Source organism: Corylus avellana, chromosome ca8 (genome assembly GCF_901000735.1).
Source record: "Corylus avellana chromosome ca8, CavTom2PMs-1.0".
NCBI classification, from domain to species: domain Eukaryota; kingdom Viridiplantae; phylum Streptophyta; class Magnoliopsida; order Fagales; family Betulaceae; genus Corylus; species Corylus avellana.
In genome coordinates, this window is record NC_081548.1 from 10,905,456 (window position 1) to 10,922,963 (window position 17,508).

At 34.9% G+C, this 17,508-nt stretch overlaps 2 protein-coding genes across 3 annotated transcripts; one reads left to right on the forward strand and one right to left on the reverse strand.

Annotated features, from left to right (window-relative positions):
- Nucleotides 1-7,627: 7,627 nt before the first annotated feature.
- LOC132189879 (pentatricopeptide repeat-containing protein At5g25630-like) lies at nucleotides 7,628-13,057 on the forward strand. 2 transcript variants are annotated; one of them, XM_059604698.1, is made up of 4 exons: nucleotides 7,628-7,746; nucleotides 8,782-9,020; nucleotides 10,521-11,432; nucleotides 11,870-13,057. In XM_059604698.1, exons 2-4 carry the CDS (start codon nucleotides 8,922-8,924, stop codon nucleotides 12,752-12,754), a joined length of 1,896 nt encoding a protein of 631 aa, XP_059460681.1. In that variant the 5' UTR covers nucleotides 7,628-7,746; nucleotides 8,782-8,921; the 3' UTR covers nucleotides 12,755-13,057. The 2 variants fall into 2 exon arrangements, with proteins under 2 accessions (XP_059460681.1, XP_059460682.1); XM_059604699.1 differs by having other exon boundaries at nucleotides 8,869-9,020.
- Nucleotides 13,058-14,185: 1,128 nt separating this feature from the next.
- Nucleotides 14,186-17,075, reverse strand: LOC132189844 (rhomboid-like protein 11, chloroplastic). The gene is made up of 7 exons (XM_059604655.1): nucleotides 16,728-17,075; nucleotides 16,117-16,241; nucleotides 15,652-15,737; nucleotides 15,509-15,549; nucleotides 15,254-15,420; nucleotides 15,110-15,172; nucleotides 14,186-14,437 (listed from the first exon to the last, which is right to left on the reverse strand). The coding sequence occupies exons 1-7, from the start codon at nucleotides 16,942-16,944 to the stop codon at nucleotides 14,252-14,254; spliced, it is 885 nt and encodes a 294-aa protein (XP_059460638.1). The 5' UTR covers nucleotides 16,945-17,075; the 3' UTR covers nucleotides 14,186-14,251.
- Between the last annotated feature and the right edge of the window lie 433 nt (nucleotides 17,076-17,508).

The window sequence follows — 17,508 nt, forward strand, 5'->3', positions numbered from 1 at the left end:
AAAGAAAAGGGAAGGAAAAAAAAAACGTGGAAGAGGGGACACAAGACAATCACCAAATCCCGAGAGTAAAGACTCCGAGGAACAAAATTCCAAGAGTCAAGGTTCCAAGAGACAACTCAAAAGGTCAAGATTCAAAGGGACAAAGCCCGAGCATCCAAAAGCTTAGCAACTTGAGATCATCAAACTTCGGAAACACTCGGGAGTAAGACCGAAGCCATGTGTTAGGCACCCCAACAATCATGGTCCCAACAAGCACATGATGTATACAAATCCACACTCAGTATTACGGACAAAGGCAACGCACTTATCACCTACAGGCAGCGAATGGCAAATTATTGCCAAGGCAATGGAATGCGGAGCACCTAAAGAAGTACTATCAGCAGTACCTCCGCGTATTTCTTTTATCTATTCATTTACATTATCAACCATGTTACTATTTTCTCGCGTGTTTGTTTTAATAAAGACTGAGCATTCCCTAGACTTTGGGAATATGAATATTCTTAATCAAAGAATAGAGCAGACCTAAGCATCAAAGTATCCTCGGTCTAAAGATAGGGGACCCATTGATGTTTCCTCTTTTATAGGAAGAAAGGTAGGAAGAAAATCCTGGACAAAAACAAGAAGGCTTGAAGTCATACCCGAAGATGAGAAGAAGAACTCGGGCAAAAACAAAAAAGGCTTGTAGCCAACCCCGGAGACAAAGAGAAAACCTTGGATAAAAACAAGAATAGGGAGACAACCATCTAAAACAAGAATAAGGAGACAACCCTCTAAAACAAGAATAAGGAGGAAACCCTCTAAAACAAGAATAGGAAGACAGCCCTCTAAAACAAGAATAGGGAAACAACCCTCTAAAACAAGAATGGGAGGCAACCCTTAAAAACAAGAAGACATGAAGCCACCCTCGGAGATAGGGAGAAAACCCAGAGCAAAAACAAGGAGACACAGAGCCACGCTGAGGTAAAAGAGGAGCAAAGGTTAGCCTATTGAAAGGTACATAGATCATTGTTAAGATTATTTTATAGGTTCAAAACTTGGCTTTTTCAACCAAGTCTTGAAGAGATGGTTCGGTTTTAGCCCTCGGGTGAAAGAAGATTATTACTTGGTGTTTCAACCAAGTCTTAAAGCGATGGTCGGATTTAACCCTTGGGTCTCATTTAGAAGATTAATACTTGGTTTTTCAACCAAGTCTCGAAGAGAGGGTCGAATTTATCCTTCGGGTCTTGAAGAGAGGGTCGGTTTTAGCCTTCGGTCGAAGAAGATTAATACTTGGTTTTTCAACCAAGTCTTGAAGAGATGGTCGGATTTAACCCTTGGGTCTTGAAGAGAGGGTCGGTTTTAACTCTTGGGTCAAAGAAGATTAATACTTGGTTTTTCAACCATGTCTTGAAGAGAGTGTCGGATATAACCCTTGGGTGAAAGAAGATTATTACTTGGTGTTTCAACCAAGTCTTGAAGGGAGGGCGGATTTAACCATCGGGTCTCATTTAGAAGATTAATACTTGGATTTTCAACCAGGTCTTGAAGAGAGGATCGGATTTAACCCTCGGGTCTTGAAGAGATGGTCGGTTTTAACCATCGGGTCAAAGAAGATTAATACTTGGTTTTTCAACCAAGTCTTGAAGAGAGGGTCAGTTTTAACCCTTGGGTCAAAGAAGATTATTACTTGGTTTTTCAACCAAGTCTTGAAGAGATGGTCACTTTTAACCCTCAGGTCAAAGAAGATTATTTTTAACCAAGTCTTGAAGGAGGGTCGGATTTAACCCTCAGGTCTCACAAAGAATGTTATTACTTGGTTTTTCAATCAAGTCTTGGAGGGAGGGTTGGATTTATCCCGCAGTCAAAGAAGAGAGTTGGGGGGTATTTAAAGAAGAAATACATCTCGAGAATCAAACCGGCGCATTGAATTGTAGCTATATATTTGAGCGACTCCAAGATGTGCTCCAAGGAAGACATGAGCCTCAGATGAGATCAAGCCTCGGATCATCGCGGGACTTTGATTGAATTCCCATTATCCAAGTTCCTCGAATAAGAGCATTGGGAGTAACTGTTGGGAATAATATCACTCTATTGGCCCACCAGATACATCATGGGTCACAACTCTCTGCACTCTTAGGTCAAGTTAAAGTAGAAGACATAATCCAAGTCTGACTCCACCTTACCCCAGATATAAACCCTAAACTGAAATCTTGTGCATTGAGCATACAGTTTTTTTTTCTAAGGAACTGAATTAGGCATCAGAGTTTCTCCGGTATAGATACCAGCGGATTTTTTTACGCTGTTACTATTCTGCAGCAATCAGGGAGCATTTAGTCCATGCAAAAAGGTCCATTCATTGCCTTCTGCAATCTAGCAATTTAGGCATAATTTCCCATCATTGATTCATTGGAATCTTTTCTCAATATGTATTTCCTTCCTTTCTGCATTAGAACCTCACAATACACTACATCTTAAAGGGAATAAAATGAAGAACGATAGAAACAATAACAAGCCCTGTCAAAAACATTTTTGCACAAATAAGAACAAGAAATCCCAGAACGAAAAAATTAAACAGATTGCAAGAAAATGAAATATACCTAATTGCCCAAATACGGACCCATTTGAAGAAACAGAGAAAATGAGCAAAGAAACGTTTCAATCATTTTACAGAAATGAGAGAATAATAGGGTTCTGTTGATGGGTCCTAACCTGAACTTGATGATGCTTCTTGGCAGTATAGTTGGTGACGGTCTGGGCAGCTATATCTCCAACACCCCATATCAGAGCTGAGCTGATGACCTGTGTCTTAACTGGGTGGACAGCCAAGCAATTCTGGTACCATTTCCACAACTTCAACATTTCCCAATTGACAGAGACAGAAATTCTAAAGAGAGAGAAAGAGGGAGAGAGAGCGAAAGAAAAGGGGATTACGGTTTATGGAGCGTGGAAAGTCATGCCCTTTTGCAATTCGGTTTTTGCATTAGGCCTGAATATTCAGATGTATCTCTTATCTAACCTTTAATTACAGTGCTCTTTTGGAGTAATGAAAGAAGAAAAGAAACCATTAGCTTTATTTAAATTCCGGAATTCCCTTTTCATGGAAAGCTCATTTTCCAGGAAATCCGTCACCATTGACAATGTTTGGTAGAATGTCACTTTTCTTTTCTTTTTTAATAGTAGAATTAAATTTAGTCCTAAGTTTTTGGATAATTTCAATTTAGTCCTAATCAAATTTAACAATTTTCAGTATGTCACATATCACATTTGACACATTATATACACATTATTTGCACCATGTCATGAACTTGCCATGTCAATCAATGAGTCATTGATACTATTAAAAAAAATAAATAAATAATTGCGCCTTCAATGAGTAACAAATAGGGAAAAGTTCAATTTCTAATTTCGACATTAGGTGTATTACTCCGATCTTATATTGGAAAAATGACAAATAACCCACATACAATTGGTAGTTTATAAAGATAATCATGCTTAGGTCTTGCCATTGGCTTGTTAGGTTTGAAACTGAAGAAAAGTTCAATTTCTATTTACAGTCAAATTTAATGATTTTTCGTTTTCCACATGTATCACTTTTAACATGTCATACACCCGCTATTAGGGACATGTTGATAAACTTGCCATGTCAATAAACACAATTTAAAAAAATAAAAAAAAAAGCTGCCTATAATGAGTAAACCAATAGGAAAGTATTTTAACTTCTTAAACTATCACCATATTTGCAATATTCTTTAATGTTTCAATTTTTGTAATATCACCCTTATCATTAGGATTACAACGTCTTCATTCGGTTGTGATTTTTTGTTAAATCCTAACATATAGGTACCATTGTCATCTCTTACGACCCAAAATAACAAATATATCCTAGGAAAGGTAAAAAAAAAGTTTAGAGAAAGAAAAAGAAATGAAAACAAATTGAGAGAAAAAAAAATCACGAAAAATGAAAAATATGAAGAAAAGAAAAGAAAAAAAAAAAGCCCTAGTCGTGGGTCATAAGTCAAAAAGGAGAATTTTTTTTTTTTTTTAGAAAAAAAAAATAGAAATTAAGGCTATAATTGTATTTTTATAAGTTTTACAGGGTTTTTAACGGATATTTTGCATCATTTGTGGGTCAAGTAATTGAGCTTGATAGTAAGTTTCAGGTGGTGTTTGGCAAATGGGTTGGCCTAAACACTGTAGTTGATGTAGATTGATGTGAAAAAAGTAAGAATGTTTGGTATAAAAAAAATGAAAAAGTTGTATGAAAAAGTGAAAAAATTTTGTTTTGTAATGATTTTTTTATTTGAATAATAATAAAAAGTGAATGATTTGATATAAAAAGTGAAAAAATTAGAATGTTTTGATATTGATTTTTTTGGGAAATGGTGATGAAACAGTATTTGGGCCAACCCCATCCCCTTTACCAAACAAAGCCGAGAGCATGTTCCCGGCTTGCCTCAATCTTAGGTCGGTCCTTCCACTCGTGCAGTGGGTGTATGAGCTACCCTATGGTGCGGCCAGCCATGATATGCTAAACTTCTTTAGTAAGTTTTTTTTTTTAAGTAAACTTCTTTAGTAAGTTAATATTTTGACTTAACAGAATTTCCTAAAGGAGGAGGGCAAATGCAACCTTATATTGTAAATTGGGGGGATTTGGAAGACATGGTAAATTGAGTGGTAGATTGAGGGAAAAAATGTAATTTCCTTAAAAAAATAAAATAAATAAATAAAAAAGATTTTTTTATTTATTTATTATTATTATTATTTTTATTATTTTAAAAAAGGCATGCATTGAAAGCCCAAACACAATAAGAGGGCCTCTATATGTAAAGATCTAAAGGCATTGTAACAGCATCCCTCAACACCAAAAAGGTGTGATCTTTAGCTATCCCTCAATCTTAAATAAATACCAAAACACTTGTAGACCAAAAATTTGGTATGTCTAACTCTTGCTTGAGGTGTTTCATATATAGGATGAGATCTCGAGGCATTGTTTATAATGTTAGAATGAGTTTAGCAGTTACAGGGGTGCGAGATGCCGAGTTTGTGGAGGAACGAATGAGGTAAGTAAATACTTACAAGTGCTTTAATAAAAATATGTGATATGTCAGAGGATTGAGCATGCAACCATTTTCAATAATATGTTTTGAGCCTATTACAGTATTACTTTTATAAAGATAAATAAATGTTTAACTAAATGAACAATATTTACATTATATGATATGATACATCAGTACATACGGTATAATGACCATGAGCTTACTATATGGACTTGACCCTATGGTCAAAATATGTTTATTATTTATGTTTGGCTTTGAATCCAACGGTTGTTTATGGTTGGTGCATCCATGTTAGAGTAGTGGTTACTATAGACGGACATCACAAATAGCGTGAGCCACTCGAGAGCAGACTCAGTTGAATTGCTAGTAAGCGAACAGTATGGTGTGGTCACAATACCTCTTGTATTTCATCAATCCATGATATGGATATGACAAAAATTTTCTCTAAACCAGTCTGGAAGAAATATCCTCAATCCCATGTAAAATAGTGTTAAGTGTCTATAATGTACATTAAATTCTTAATCTCATTAATAGCAGTTTACTAACTTAGACTAAATTTAATGTGCCTTTTAAATGTTTATAGATGCTTGGCACTATTTTACATAAGTTCAAGAATATTTCCAGTTTAGAGAAAATTTCTGTCCATATAGATATTATGCTAAAACGATTGTATCCCTGTTCATTGTTCAGCATTTTGCCTTGGCTACTTTTTCTTCTTGTTGTGTTGGGGCATTAAACGGAATTGATAATGAGACTTGTTCATGCTCATTTATTTAAAAGGGAAAAATATAATTTAGCCCTCCAAATTACCAGGCATTTTCATTTTAGCCTCCTAATGTTCAAAAAGTAATAAAGTAGCCCCGAAACTACCAACCAGTTACAATTAGGCCACTCTGTTAGTCATTACCGTCAAATAGAATGGAAAATTCAATACTATGTCGTTTTGGAAAGGTTAAGTTACTAAATTGCCATTTTGGGGAAAAATAAAATTAAAATTAAAAAGAAGTACACAAAACGACACCGTATTGATTGAAATAGAAATTCATTACACTTACCAAAACGGCGCCGTTTTGGTAAGTGTTAATACCCTAAAGCTAAGGTCACGCAGCTTACCCACAAAAAAACCTAAGCGATCTTCTTCTTTACTTCACACAGCCAAGGCAAAATCTGCTTGACACGTAACAATGTATACAAAATTGTAATACTCTGAACATTTTTGGAAAGCCAACTCAAAGTTGCTTTTATTTTTGAGTCAATTGTAATCATAGAACTGTAAATGTCAATGCATGTTAGACTTATGTATGCTTCAAGAAAATGTTACAAGTTGCCCATCAACTCAATACTCTCATTTACTTATTTATTGTGTTTTAATTTTTTTTATAAGACATCATATAAAACTTATTGAATACATTTTGATTGGGCAGGTAACAATCCAAATGAGGATGAGGACACTTAAGAGCTCCTTCAGTGATGGTTGTTGAAGGGTAACTTGGAAATATTTTGGTTACTATAGTGGACCGTTCTCCTGGATATTTAGAGTACATGATGTAATGGGCAAATGTTTGCATAGATTTATGTTATGTTCCATTCCAGTGTTTAATGGTGTTTTCAGACAATGATTATGTTTTAATAAAACATGAAACCATTTCATCATTAAGAACTGAGAGAATTCATAAAGAAATGGAGGATGGCTCCAGATTTTTCATTGAAGCTCCATTTGGTAGTCAAGATTTTCATGGATAAGAAACTAAAATAAAAATAACAATAATAAAAAAATTAATGTGTTGGTTAATCTTTTCCCTTCTCCCATCTCATCAGCAACTCATGAAAAAAAAAACACTAAATAAAAAAGCATAGTTGCAGAAAATTAAATACTTATTAAATAAGAAAATTAGAAAACTTGAGAAATAATTGACAACTAAAAAAAAAAAAGGAAGAAGAAATTCGCAGAAATTAGTGATGAAAACAAATCAAAGAAACAAAGGAAATGAGGGACAAACATAACATCTCTCCAAAAATAGATTAAAGGAAAATGAAAAGTTGTAAAAGATGAAAATACAAGCAAATCAAAACTGAGTCAATTTGTCTACAGAAACAATTGAAACAATTAGGATTCCACAATCTCCACCAAATCTAAGTCCTCCGTTTATGGAAACAATTACTGTCCCATATGCGATCATGGCCCATGAAATAAATTGGCTCGACAACCTCATAATTTTTTAATTTTTATTTTTTATTTTTTTAGGGTTTAATTTTTAAAACCTTTTTTTTAAAGAACACGTGGCATTCTGTTAGTTTGGGCTGACGGAATGTAATTAAATACTAATTGTTTTTTTTTTTTCATAACTCATGTACTATCTGTAATAAGATTTGAAATTTAAATAAAAAAAATAAAAATGTAAAAACCTAAATACTAAAAAAATAACGCTTCAAAAAATGGGAGAAATTATAAATTGTGGAACCCAGAAGTGTCAGAGCCTTCCACCTCTTATCCGTTTTTATTTTATTTTATTTTATTTTTTTTTATTGTGATAATAGTTATGGATAATATTTTATTTTCCTGGATGTCATGGTACTCCATGTACTATAAACTCTGCAAAACAATTTCGAAATCCATCTCTCTTTACTCGCAAGCCTGCAATTCTTGCGCTGAACCCAGAAGGTACAAGTAACCCAACAGTCACTTAGCAACTTTTTATTCCCCACGAAGGTATAACTCTTCGATGCCTTTTTTTTTTTTTTTTTAATATTTTTGAACTTGAGGAAATGAGGTAGTTTGAAAACTTGGATTTCCTTCTTGATGGATTATGATGTTCTAGAGTTATTGTTTTGCTTATTGGTCGAAATATCATGGTGGGTATGATTGATAATCTATAAAGGTGTGGAATTTACTTACCATGTGAATTGCTTAGTTTTTCATATCACCGAGATGAGGACTTTGGATTAGGTTTTCTTGCTTGGATTCCCTTTAGTTGGATTTTGCTATAGATCTTCTGTTTCACAGATATGAAAAACACATTGGAAGTGAATGGAAACTGCTCGTGGATGCTTGTTTCTGGAAATTGATGTTCAAGATTTTTTTTTCTTCTTTTTTATATTTGGAGAGAACCCCTTATTTTGGAAACTTGTATCAAATAAGTATCACGTACGTTTTCATTTAGTTCTGTTTAACAAAAGCAAAGTATAAAAAGAAGAATATATGTTCCAAATAATATTCATTGTTTTCAATCTCAATATTTTTCTTTTCTGTGTTGTGGAAATTCTAAATATTCTAGAAAACGTGATCTGGTGAATAAGTCCAAAGACAACCTTTTACTTGGAACTATTTTTCATGAAAATTTATTATAGTGAATTTTGAATTGAGAACAAGTATGGGAAATCAATCTCATTTCTGCTGTGGAAGTATGAAATTTCATGCTTTGGTTTTTCCTATTCTTTCCTTAGTTTTAAGCTGGACTAAAATTGATAGGATGACCCTTGTTAAGACTCATTTTAGATTTGGCAGGAGCAAATACAATTTTGAGCTGTAGATACATGTCTAATGCATGTTGATCATTGTTTTGTTTTATCATCTGGAGATATATTGTTTAGCAGGATTACTGTAAACTATTAGCTTTCCAACCGTTTAATCCACAAGCAATATATTGTCCTTCCTTTGATTTTTTCTGAAAAAAAAAAAAAAAAACCTCTTGGGTCTGAGTTGGAAGACATAATAACTTTAATCCATGAACTTGCTGGTATGTAGGTGTTTTCATTCTAGGAACTTTCTAGCATTGTATGTGAAAGGGATATAGAAATTTGAGTTCAGACCTTGGTGGGTGCTCTACTAAAGTTATCTCCAGTTTGAGAATTTAGAGTTGGAAAAAGACAAGTTTAGAGGACCAGATGGGAGAATCTGGTAGTGAGAAGGCTGTTTCCAGAACCAACAGAAAATATCAAACTACCACTATCAAGAAAGGATGGGTTCAAGCACTACCAATCAAGGTAAATTTAGCAATCACTTCTTCTATTATTGGTCTGACTCAGTTTACTGCTTTCTGGTTTATACTTTGACTGGCGTTGATTTTGATTCTGAGAATCAAATCACTGTGAAGCAGCTTGAGATTACAGTCTACTTGCCGTGGTTAGGCTCAGACAATACCTTTCCTTGATGTGCTGAAAAACATTGTTACTTCACTACGTTTTGTTGTTGGCAATGCTAAAAGTTCAAGTCGAAATCGTAAATGAAAATGGTTGGATTTTGGTTTCATGTATGTATACCTATCATATAGAGATGGAACTCTTGCTCATTACCCATATACCTTTTGCATTATATTTTTCATTGTAGTTAAGAGTAATGTGGAGATATTTTTCTGGTTTTATATGACCTAAGAGCAATCATGAGGAGTGCTATCCCTAGCTCAATGCCCTTCCTCCCCTATAAGAATGGGGTGGAGGGTGAGGTCATAGATACAAGACCGGTTGGGTGCATAATAACTTATCAATAATTGCAAAGTTAAAAAGAAAAAAGAAAAAGAAAAAAGTACATCCAATGAAGCTTCACGGAGCAAGATGTTGGGAAACTATGAAATGATATAGTTATAATGAGGATGTTAAGGCGGACAATTTGAGAAGTTATGAAAGATGGTATAAAATATAAAAGAATGATGAAGAGATTAAGAGTAGCTTTAATTACATTGTAGAATGATAGCGCACTTATGTAAAGTTGGTATGAGTTAAGGGTTTTTGGAAGGGAAAGATAATTTTGAAGGACGTTGCTTAGACTAAGTTAGAATAATTTAGTCTTGTAATAAAGAAATGGCTCTTGACTAGTAGAAAGGAAATTAGGGTTCATGTTGTTGACGACCATAAAAAGTAATTGTCTTCAAATTGATTTATGGGGACAATGAATGAGAAATTTCATTGTTACTATTGATATTAGTATTTACTATTGTCAATAGTAGTATTATTTACCCAATCTTGATTGTCCTTTGTAGTGTCACTAGCTTTGAAGGGTTTAGGCTGATTTCTCCAGTTATAGCTTGTGCATGTCATGTGCTGCGTTGCTTAGTATATTGGAAAGGTGATTAATGTCTTTCTGGATTTTTTCATGAAAGTAATTTGGCTGGTTTTAGCATGATTTCAATATTGACTTATAAAAATAGCTATAAAACTTTCATGACACTACGAATTTAAACCATGTTCTTGGTTTATATCCTAGAAAACTTGTCTCAGGAGCCGACCATATGTAGGTAAAGAGTAGTGTGGTTCAGGTCTGTTGAAAACGGGATGTGAAAAATAGTATTGTAGAAAAAAGCAAATGCAGAACAAATTCATTTCTTCTTAACACATCAAACCAAAAATAAAAAAGATAGTAAACTTCTGCTTTTTTGTGTGTTCTAATCATATGCCAGAACAATAGTTTAAATCTGCGCTGTTTTGAAGGTTTAGATGAATGTTTCTATTGTCAAAAGTTAATACTTCTTGGGCCTTTGACTTTAGCAGGAGCATTCTCTAGGTGACAAGAATCAATTATATCGGACATCAAAGTCTACAGATTCCAAAAATCAGTCCCACTGCAGTTTCTGCACAACCAAAAATAGTTGCAGAATGGTACGCTCAAGAACAAAGTTGATGAATATTCTGATTGAAAGAGGGAAACCTCAGGAAGTCCAATCCATATTTGACAGTTTGATTGAAGGAGGGCACAAGCCATCTCTTATAACATACACAACCTTGTTGGCTGCCTTGACCATCCAGAAGCGCTTCAAGTCCATTCGTTCGATTATCTCACAGGTAGAAGAAAATGGAATGAAGCCTGACTCAGTATTTTTTAATGCTGTTATAAATGCTTTCTCTGAATCTGGGAACATAGAGGAAGCCATGGAAACCTTTTGGGAAATGAAGAAGAGTGGATTAAAACCAACAACTATTACTTATAATGCATTGATTAAAGGTTACGGGATTGCTGGTAAGCCTGCAGAATCTCTGAAACTGCTAGACTTGATGTCCCAAGAGGGAAATGTAAAACCCAATCTCAGGACTTATAATGTGCTTGTCAGAGCATGGTGTAAGAAGAACAACATTGTGGAGGCGTGGAATCTGGTACATAAGATAGTAGCTTGTGGAATGCAACCTGATGCAGTTACTTACAACACAATATCAACAGCTTACGCTCAAAATGGAGAGACAGATCGGGCTGAAGGGATGATTTTAGAGATGCAGAAAAACAGAGTGCAGCCCAACGAGCGAACTTGTGGCATCATCATAAGTGGGTACTGTAAGGAAGGTAAATTGAAGGAGGCCTTGAGGTTTGTGTACAGGATGAAGGATCTGGGGCTGCATCCTAATCTCGTAATTTTTAACTCGTTGGTTAAAGGATTTGTGAACACGATGGACAGAGATGGGGTGGATGAGGTGAGTTTGAGCTAAGATCGTATGGTTCTTTTATCTTTTTCTTTCTACAAATTCTTCTCATTATTGCATGACATATTATTTTGATTCTTAAGGCAATACCGTGTTAACAGTTTTATGTATTCACTACTATATCCCACCTAATTCAATTGTTAGAATTAAATATAATGTGTTATAAGTTGATTCTAAAGTATAATTAAATATTTCAGCAACCTCAGAAGTATTCACTGATAATAGGCGTTCTAACTCTCGTACCAAAGCCAATATATGCACAAAGTCAAATTCTGGTTGATGTTGTAAATATATGCACAAAGTCAAAGCCAATATATGCACAGAGAATAATGACTAAAAGTGTGTTTGTTACCAAACCCATTTCAATAATTATCAGTTATAATCTTGCCTGGCTGTAAGTATAATACATGGGAAGCATTAATCTGCAGGTTATGACATTGATGAATGAATTTGGGGTCAAAGCAGACGTGATTACATACAGTACCATAATGAATGCATGGAGCACAGCAGGATTCATGGAAAAGTGCAGGGAAATCTTTGAAGAAATGATGAAGGCTGGAATAAAACCTGATGCACATGCCTACAGCATTCTTGCTAAAGGATATGCACGTGCGCGAGAACCCGAGAAAGCCGAAGAACTATTGACAGGAATGACCCAATCAGGAGTCCGTCCAAACGTTGTGATTTTCACAACTGTCATCAGTGGATGGTGCAGCACTGGCAGGATGGAGCGCGCTGTCAAGGTTTTTGACAAGATGTGTGAATACAAGGTTTCTCCAAATTTGAAGACATTTGAGACCCTAATATGGGGATATGGAGAAGCAAAGCAGCCATGGAAAGCAGAAGAAATGCTCCCAATTATGGAAGAATTTAACGTTCAGCCAGAGAAATCCACCATCTTGCTTGTTGCAGAAGCTTGGCGTGCCACCGGATTAACAAAAGAGGCAAATAGGATGCTGAATAGTTTGAAAGGCGATAGAATGACACATCAAATAGGGACAGAAGAAGAGATACCAGAGAAAATTGAGCAGAAGCAGCCTACTGGTGCCTCTTTTTCCAATTTGTTACAGATTCCTGCAGTTGTTACCGGCATTCAAAAAGGATCGGCCATGACAACTAGGAAAAGCCGAATGGTTTTAAGAGACGCTGATTCTTCAATGGACAGCTCGTATCTCTCTACAAAATCTATGTATCTTTCTCATACTTGTAAATTTGGGGACAGATCGCCAATCATATGCCGGAAGCAGTCGCAAAGGCAGCTTGGAGTGTATGCTCAGCATGCAGTCTCATGTACAGTTGTATTCTTGAGCTGAAGGATTATGGAAATTACAATATTTTAGATGTAATCCATCCATGTAGTCCTCCCTGAAGAAATTCACCTGATATGTTTTGTAGATAGCTAAGGGAGCTGCTTCATTTGGATGACCTCCATTTTGTTTTAGGCCTGCTGAATACGCTAAGGTCAATGATACCATATAGTCTTGCTATTTTACACACAAAGACATTGACATTAAGGGTTTGCTATTTTACTCTCCATCATGGCAGTCTTGCTATTCTTCACTTAGCAGCTTTTGACCTTTTTTTATTTTATTTTATTTTTTTTAATATTTTATTTTAGAGGAAAGTCTACATGCTCCCTTCAAACTACCACTTAATAGACAATGTCCAAAAGTTTCAATTGCGACAATATTTTCCTAAACTACCAAAAATTGACAATGTTCCTCAAATAATGAAATTACCCTTGGTAAAATAAAATAAAGAATAAAACTTTTTTTTTCTTTTTTTTTTTAAGTTCAGGGTGTGAAAATTTTAAAAAATTATATATATATTGAATTTAATGGAGTATTTTTGTCTTATTCAAAAAAAATTTAGGGTCACTTTTGTCTTTTTGCTGATCTTAGGAAGATATTGTCAATTATTTGATAGTTTAAGGGGATATTGTTACAATTGAAAGTTTATGAGACATTGTTGTAATTTGAGGGAAATATATAGACTTTTTTATTTTATTTTATTTTATTAAGGGTACTTTTGTCATTGAAGAGGACATTGACATTTTTGATAGTTTGGGATAGAAGACATTGTCTTAATTGAAAGTTTGAGAGGACATTGTCAATTAAGTGGTTGAACGGTAGTTTGAAAGGAGTTCCTAGACTCTCCCCTTTTTTTTTTTTGACAAAAATTTATTAGTTGAATCTGTTCAGGTTACTATTGTTTTCTTTGATCAAGGTTGGCCATCTTAAAGGATGAGAAATGCTAAATATCTCAAATTTTTGTTTCAAAAGTTGTTTTCCAAATGATGTGTTACTATCCCATGAGTTAGTGACACATTTTTTAAAATAATAAATCTCATAAGATGATGACACATCATTTGAGAACTAACTTTTGGACCGAAAGCCTAGAGCAATAGGCCCACTTAGCCAGTGGAAGATAAACAATTGTCCTAATCTAAAGCATCATTTTCGAAAGCATCATGCAAAATGTTCAATTTAAATGCAATATGGTTATTAGAAAATAAATAAATAAATAAATGCAATATGGTTGAGCTCCACTATTGACCCTAAAATATGTCAAAATCAAGCAATATCCCGGTTGTGGTCTCCTTTGTAATGGCCAGCGCCGGCACCCTGGAATAGACGCTACCAAACTATTTTCATAGATTGATGTATTTTGGAAGAAAAAAAAGAAAAAAGAGGTTAAATCTGGAACATTTTATACTAGACAAGAAAAATAGAATAGTGAAAATATAATCGTGTAATTAACTCCTTGAATTAAACAACATGAACCATACAAAATAGAATTGCTTAAATTGTTTATTGAGTTCTGTCCTTATTCCTATGCAAAGTCGATCCTTCTCCACCTGGAGGTTGAGAAGGAACTCTGCTAAGAATCCATACAAGGAATACACCAACAAGAGCACCAGAGAGATGTGCAATGTGATTCACACCTTGCAGCGCATAGCCACCACGGACTGTTGAAGCTTGGGCTGCTTCCATAACCTATTTTGCCCAAGAATAGCATATGAAGGTATCTCCAGAAAGTACTAAAAAGTAAAAAGAATACAAAGAAAAGAGACAGTATGTGTACATGAGAGGCAACATTTTAGAACATGGCTCGTCGATTCAACCATAATACATGTTACATATTTACAACTATTGAGATGGGATTTTTTTCACCACAAAAACACAATAACAAGTATCCATGTCAGACCAACACATACAAAGCAAACCACAGCTATGAACATCTCAGATTAAAAGCAAAAAAAAAAGGGCACATACATGTCTTCCATACTTTCCTGCCATGATAATCCCTCCCCCTCTTCATTATTTTATTTTATTATTTTTTTTTTCTCTTACCTCGCATACACATGCGGCATACAAACACACTTACAGTTTTTCAGTATGCATTATGCATAGATTCTAGTTCTGGATGGAAGTTTTCGTGAACAAAATATTATATGCATGGTCATGGAAGAGGAGTTCTCTACATGCTTGAAAGATTAAGGCCTTCTTCTTAGTTCTCTAGAACAGTTAATGAATAGTTGGAGCATGACTATAAAATGATCATACTGGCGTTATTTCTGTCTCTCCAACTTTCAGTAACAGTGAGTCGGAGCATCTTTTTCGAATAAATTTAACCCCTCTCACCTATATAAGAGAACATGAGCTCACCTTGTCTATAACAAATTGACCCAATATAAGCACTTCAAGGATCTTCCTCCAGTCCCAGGACATCTACATGAAAGAAAATGAGGTTGAAGACTTTTGGTGGATTAATTTCAGAACGTGGTTTACAAGTCATACATTTTGAGATACCTTTACTAGGACACTGATTGTAAATAACCCAAAAACAGCACCAGAGGCCCCAACAGATACTGCATTCCTTGGTAGAACCAGCCATGAAACAAGGTTTGCTCCAACACCAGTAAGAATATAAGAAAGCCACAACGCAAAATTTCCTTCCTCTTCTTCAACTAGCTTTCCTGTTGAAGAAAAGCATCATTGTCAACTTTTGATTTATTCATTCAACAGAGCATCCTAGTGTTAGCAAGACAAGTGCGAGACCCTCACCAAAAATATACAAGAAGAAAAGGTTGCTTGAAAGGTGGTTCCTGCAAATGATTCATGAAAAATACAGTAAAATGCTAAAGTTTAAGGGAAGGATAATACACAAACTGTCCTTAATGCAACCTTCAAAAACATAAAGGTCTTACCAATTGGCATGACAAAATGTTGCTGTCACGAACTGATACCAAGCAGGCCAACTGTGGTACAAGTATAGACTTTTAATGCTACGAACCTAGCAGAAAAAGATGAAAAAAGTAGTGTGACCATCTGTATTATTATCTTATAGAGGAAAACCAGTGATCCATCATATACTAGAACACATAAATGTTTTCCTTGAGGAGATTAATATACACATATAGTATCACAACATCCTCGAGAGTCCAGGAATCAGCCTCCAAACCCATGAGAATCCCCAAAGTTAGGGTTTTGGTACCCTCTGCTTTTGGTTCAAGACTTGGAGTAATTTCTTGGGTCTTCTCTTTAGAAGGGAAAGGGTGTTCCATGGAGGTCAGACAACCCCTCCTGCCTTTTCATTTCTATTTCTTTTGTCCATTAAAAATTTCATCTACATATAAATAAATCCATAACAAGAAGGCATAAGAAATCACTACCTGAAAAAAGTGATCCGCCACAAATATTCCAATATTAAGGAGTAGAATCCAGAATATCCCGCTTACACGTCGCCCGGGCTTTCGTCTCTCTTTTGGGATCTCGAGTTCCAGCTGTGATATCATATCTAACAAACATAATTATATAGTTGCTTTAAAGAAAGCCTTTTTCCTACATATGAGACTCAATGAACTTAACCCCAGCACGAAAGCAATGAGAAAAACAACACTCCCCAATAATATTAAAGTGAAGCAAATACTCCCCATTATCAAATTCATATACATAACATGAGCTTTGGTGGTTAGAATTTAGAAATCGCTTGTCTAGCTTTACAGTTTCCATCTTTTGGAAGCCATAAAATAAGCAGTTTATACTTTCAAAAGGCAAGAAACACACATCCAATATGTCAAAGCAATTACTTTTGATAGCAAAACTATGCGGGACTTACTTTTCATACTTTTGAAGTACTTGAAATTTCACACACCAACCGTTTGTAAAAACTCCTAATACAATTACACCACCATTTAACCAAAAAAAAAAAAAAAAACTTTTTAAACAAAACAATACCCGAATCAGAAACAAATGAAATATATTTGATTCCAGCAGAATTTACCTGACCCGTTCGTCTGGCATACTATGCGTGATCGAGCGGCAGAGGAGAGAGAGTGAAAGTGAAGGATTTTATTGGGTTTGGTAAGTGTTTGAGAAGAAGAGGGCGGATGAGGAGGAAAGGTGGGAGATTTCATTGGACGGGTAATAGAAGCCAAGGGCATGAATTTGCATGAATAAGATGGTCGGAGTTGCTGAAGTTGAAACTGAAACTGCCCCATTCTTCTCACTGCTCAGTAGCTTGGCATGTAAACAGTGTTCTTACACGTATGCCCCGGCTGAAACTGAAACTTTTCTCCACCGCAGGCTGCCCATCTCACGATTGTCAACGCACGAGGGGTCCTGACTTTGATAAAGCCCCCGCGAAAAGAAAATACACGCTATAGGATTGATAGGTAGATAAAATTCTATTAATTTAGGTCGATTTCGATTTTCGATTTTAAAAATGCCATTAAACATTAAAATAATAGAAATTTTAAAAATGTGAGATTTTAAAATGTGATTTTTGAAAAATTCAATTAAAGAGTTAGGTAAAATTGTAGTTTGACATTTAAAATCGTAGTCTAGCTTTTAAAATTGTGCATTTTTTAAAAAATATCTACTTACATGCGATTTGAAAATGCAGATTAGCATATTTCAAATCGCAATTTTTTAAGAAATGCAATGCCAAGCAATCATTTTTTTGTGATTTTGTTTAAAATCATACTTATTTCAAGCCCGAGTCCAAGATTGAGTGATTTTTCCTAACGAAGAGATGTCAAAATTTTTAAAATATTTCTCATTTC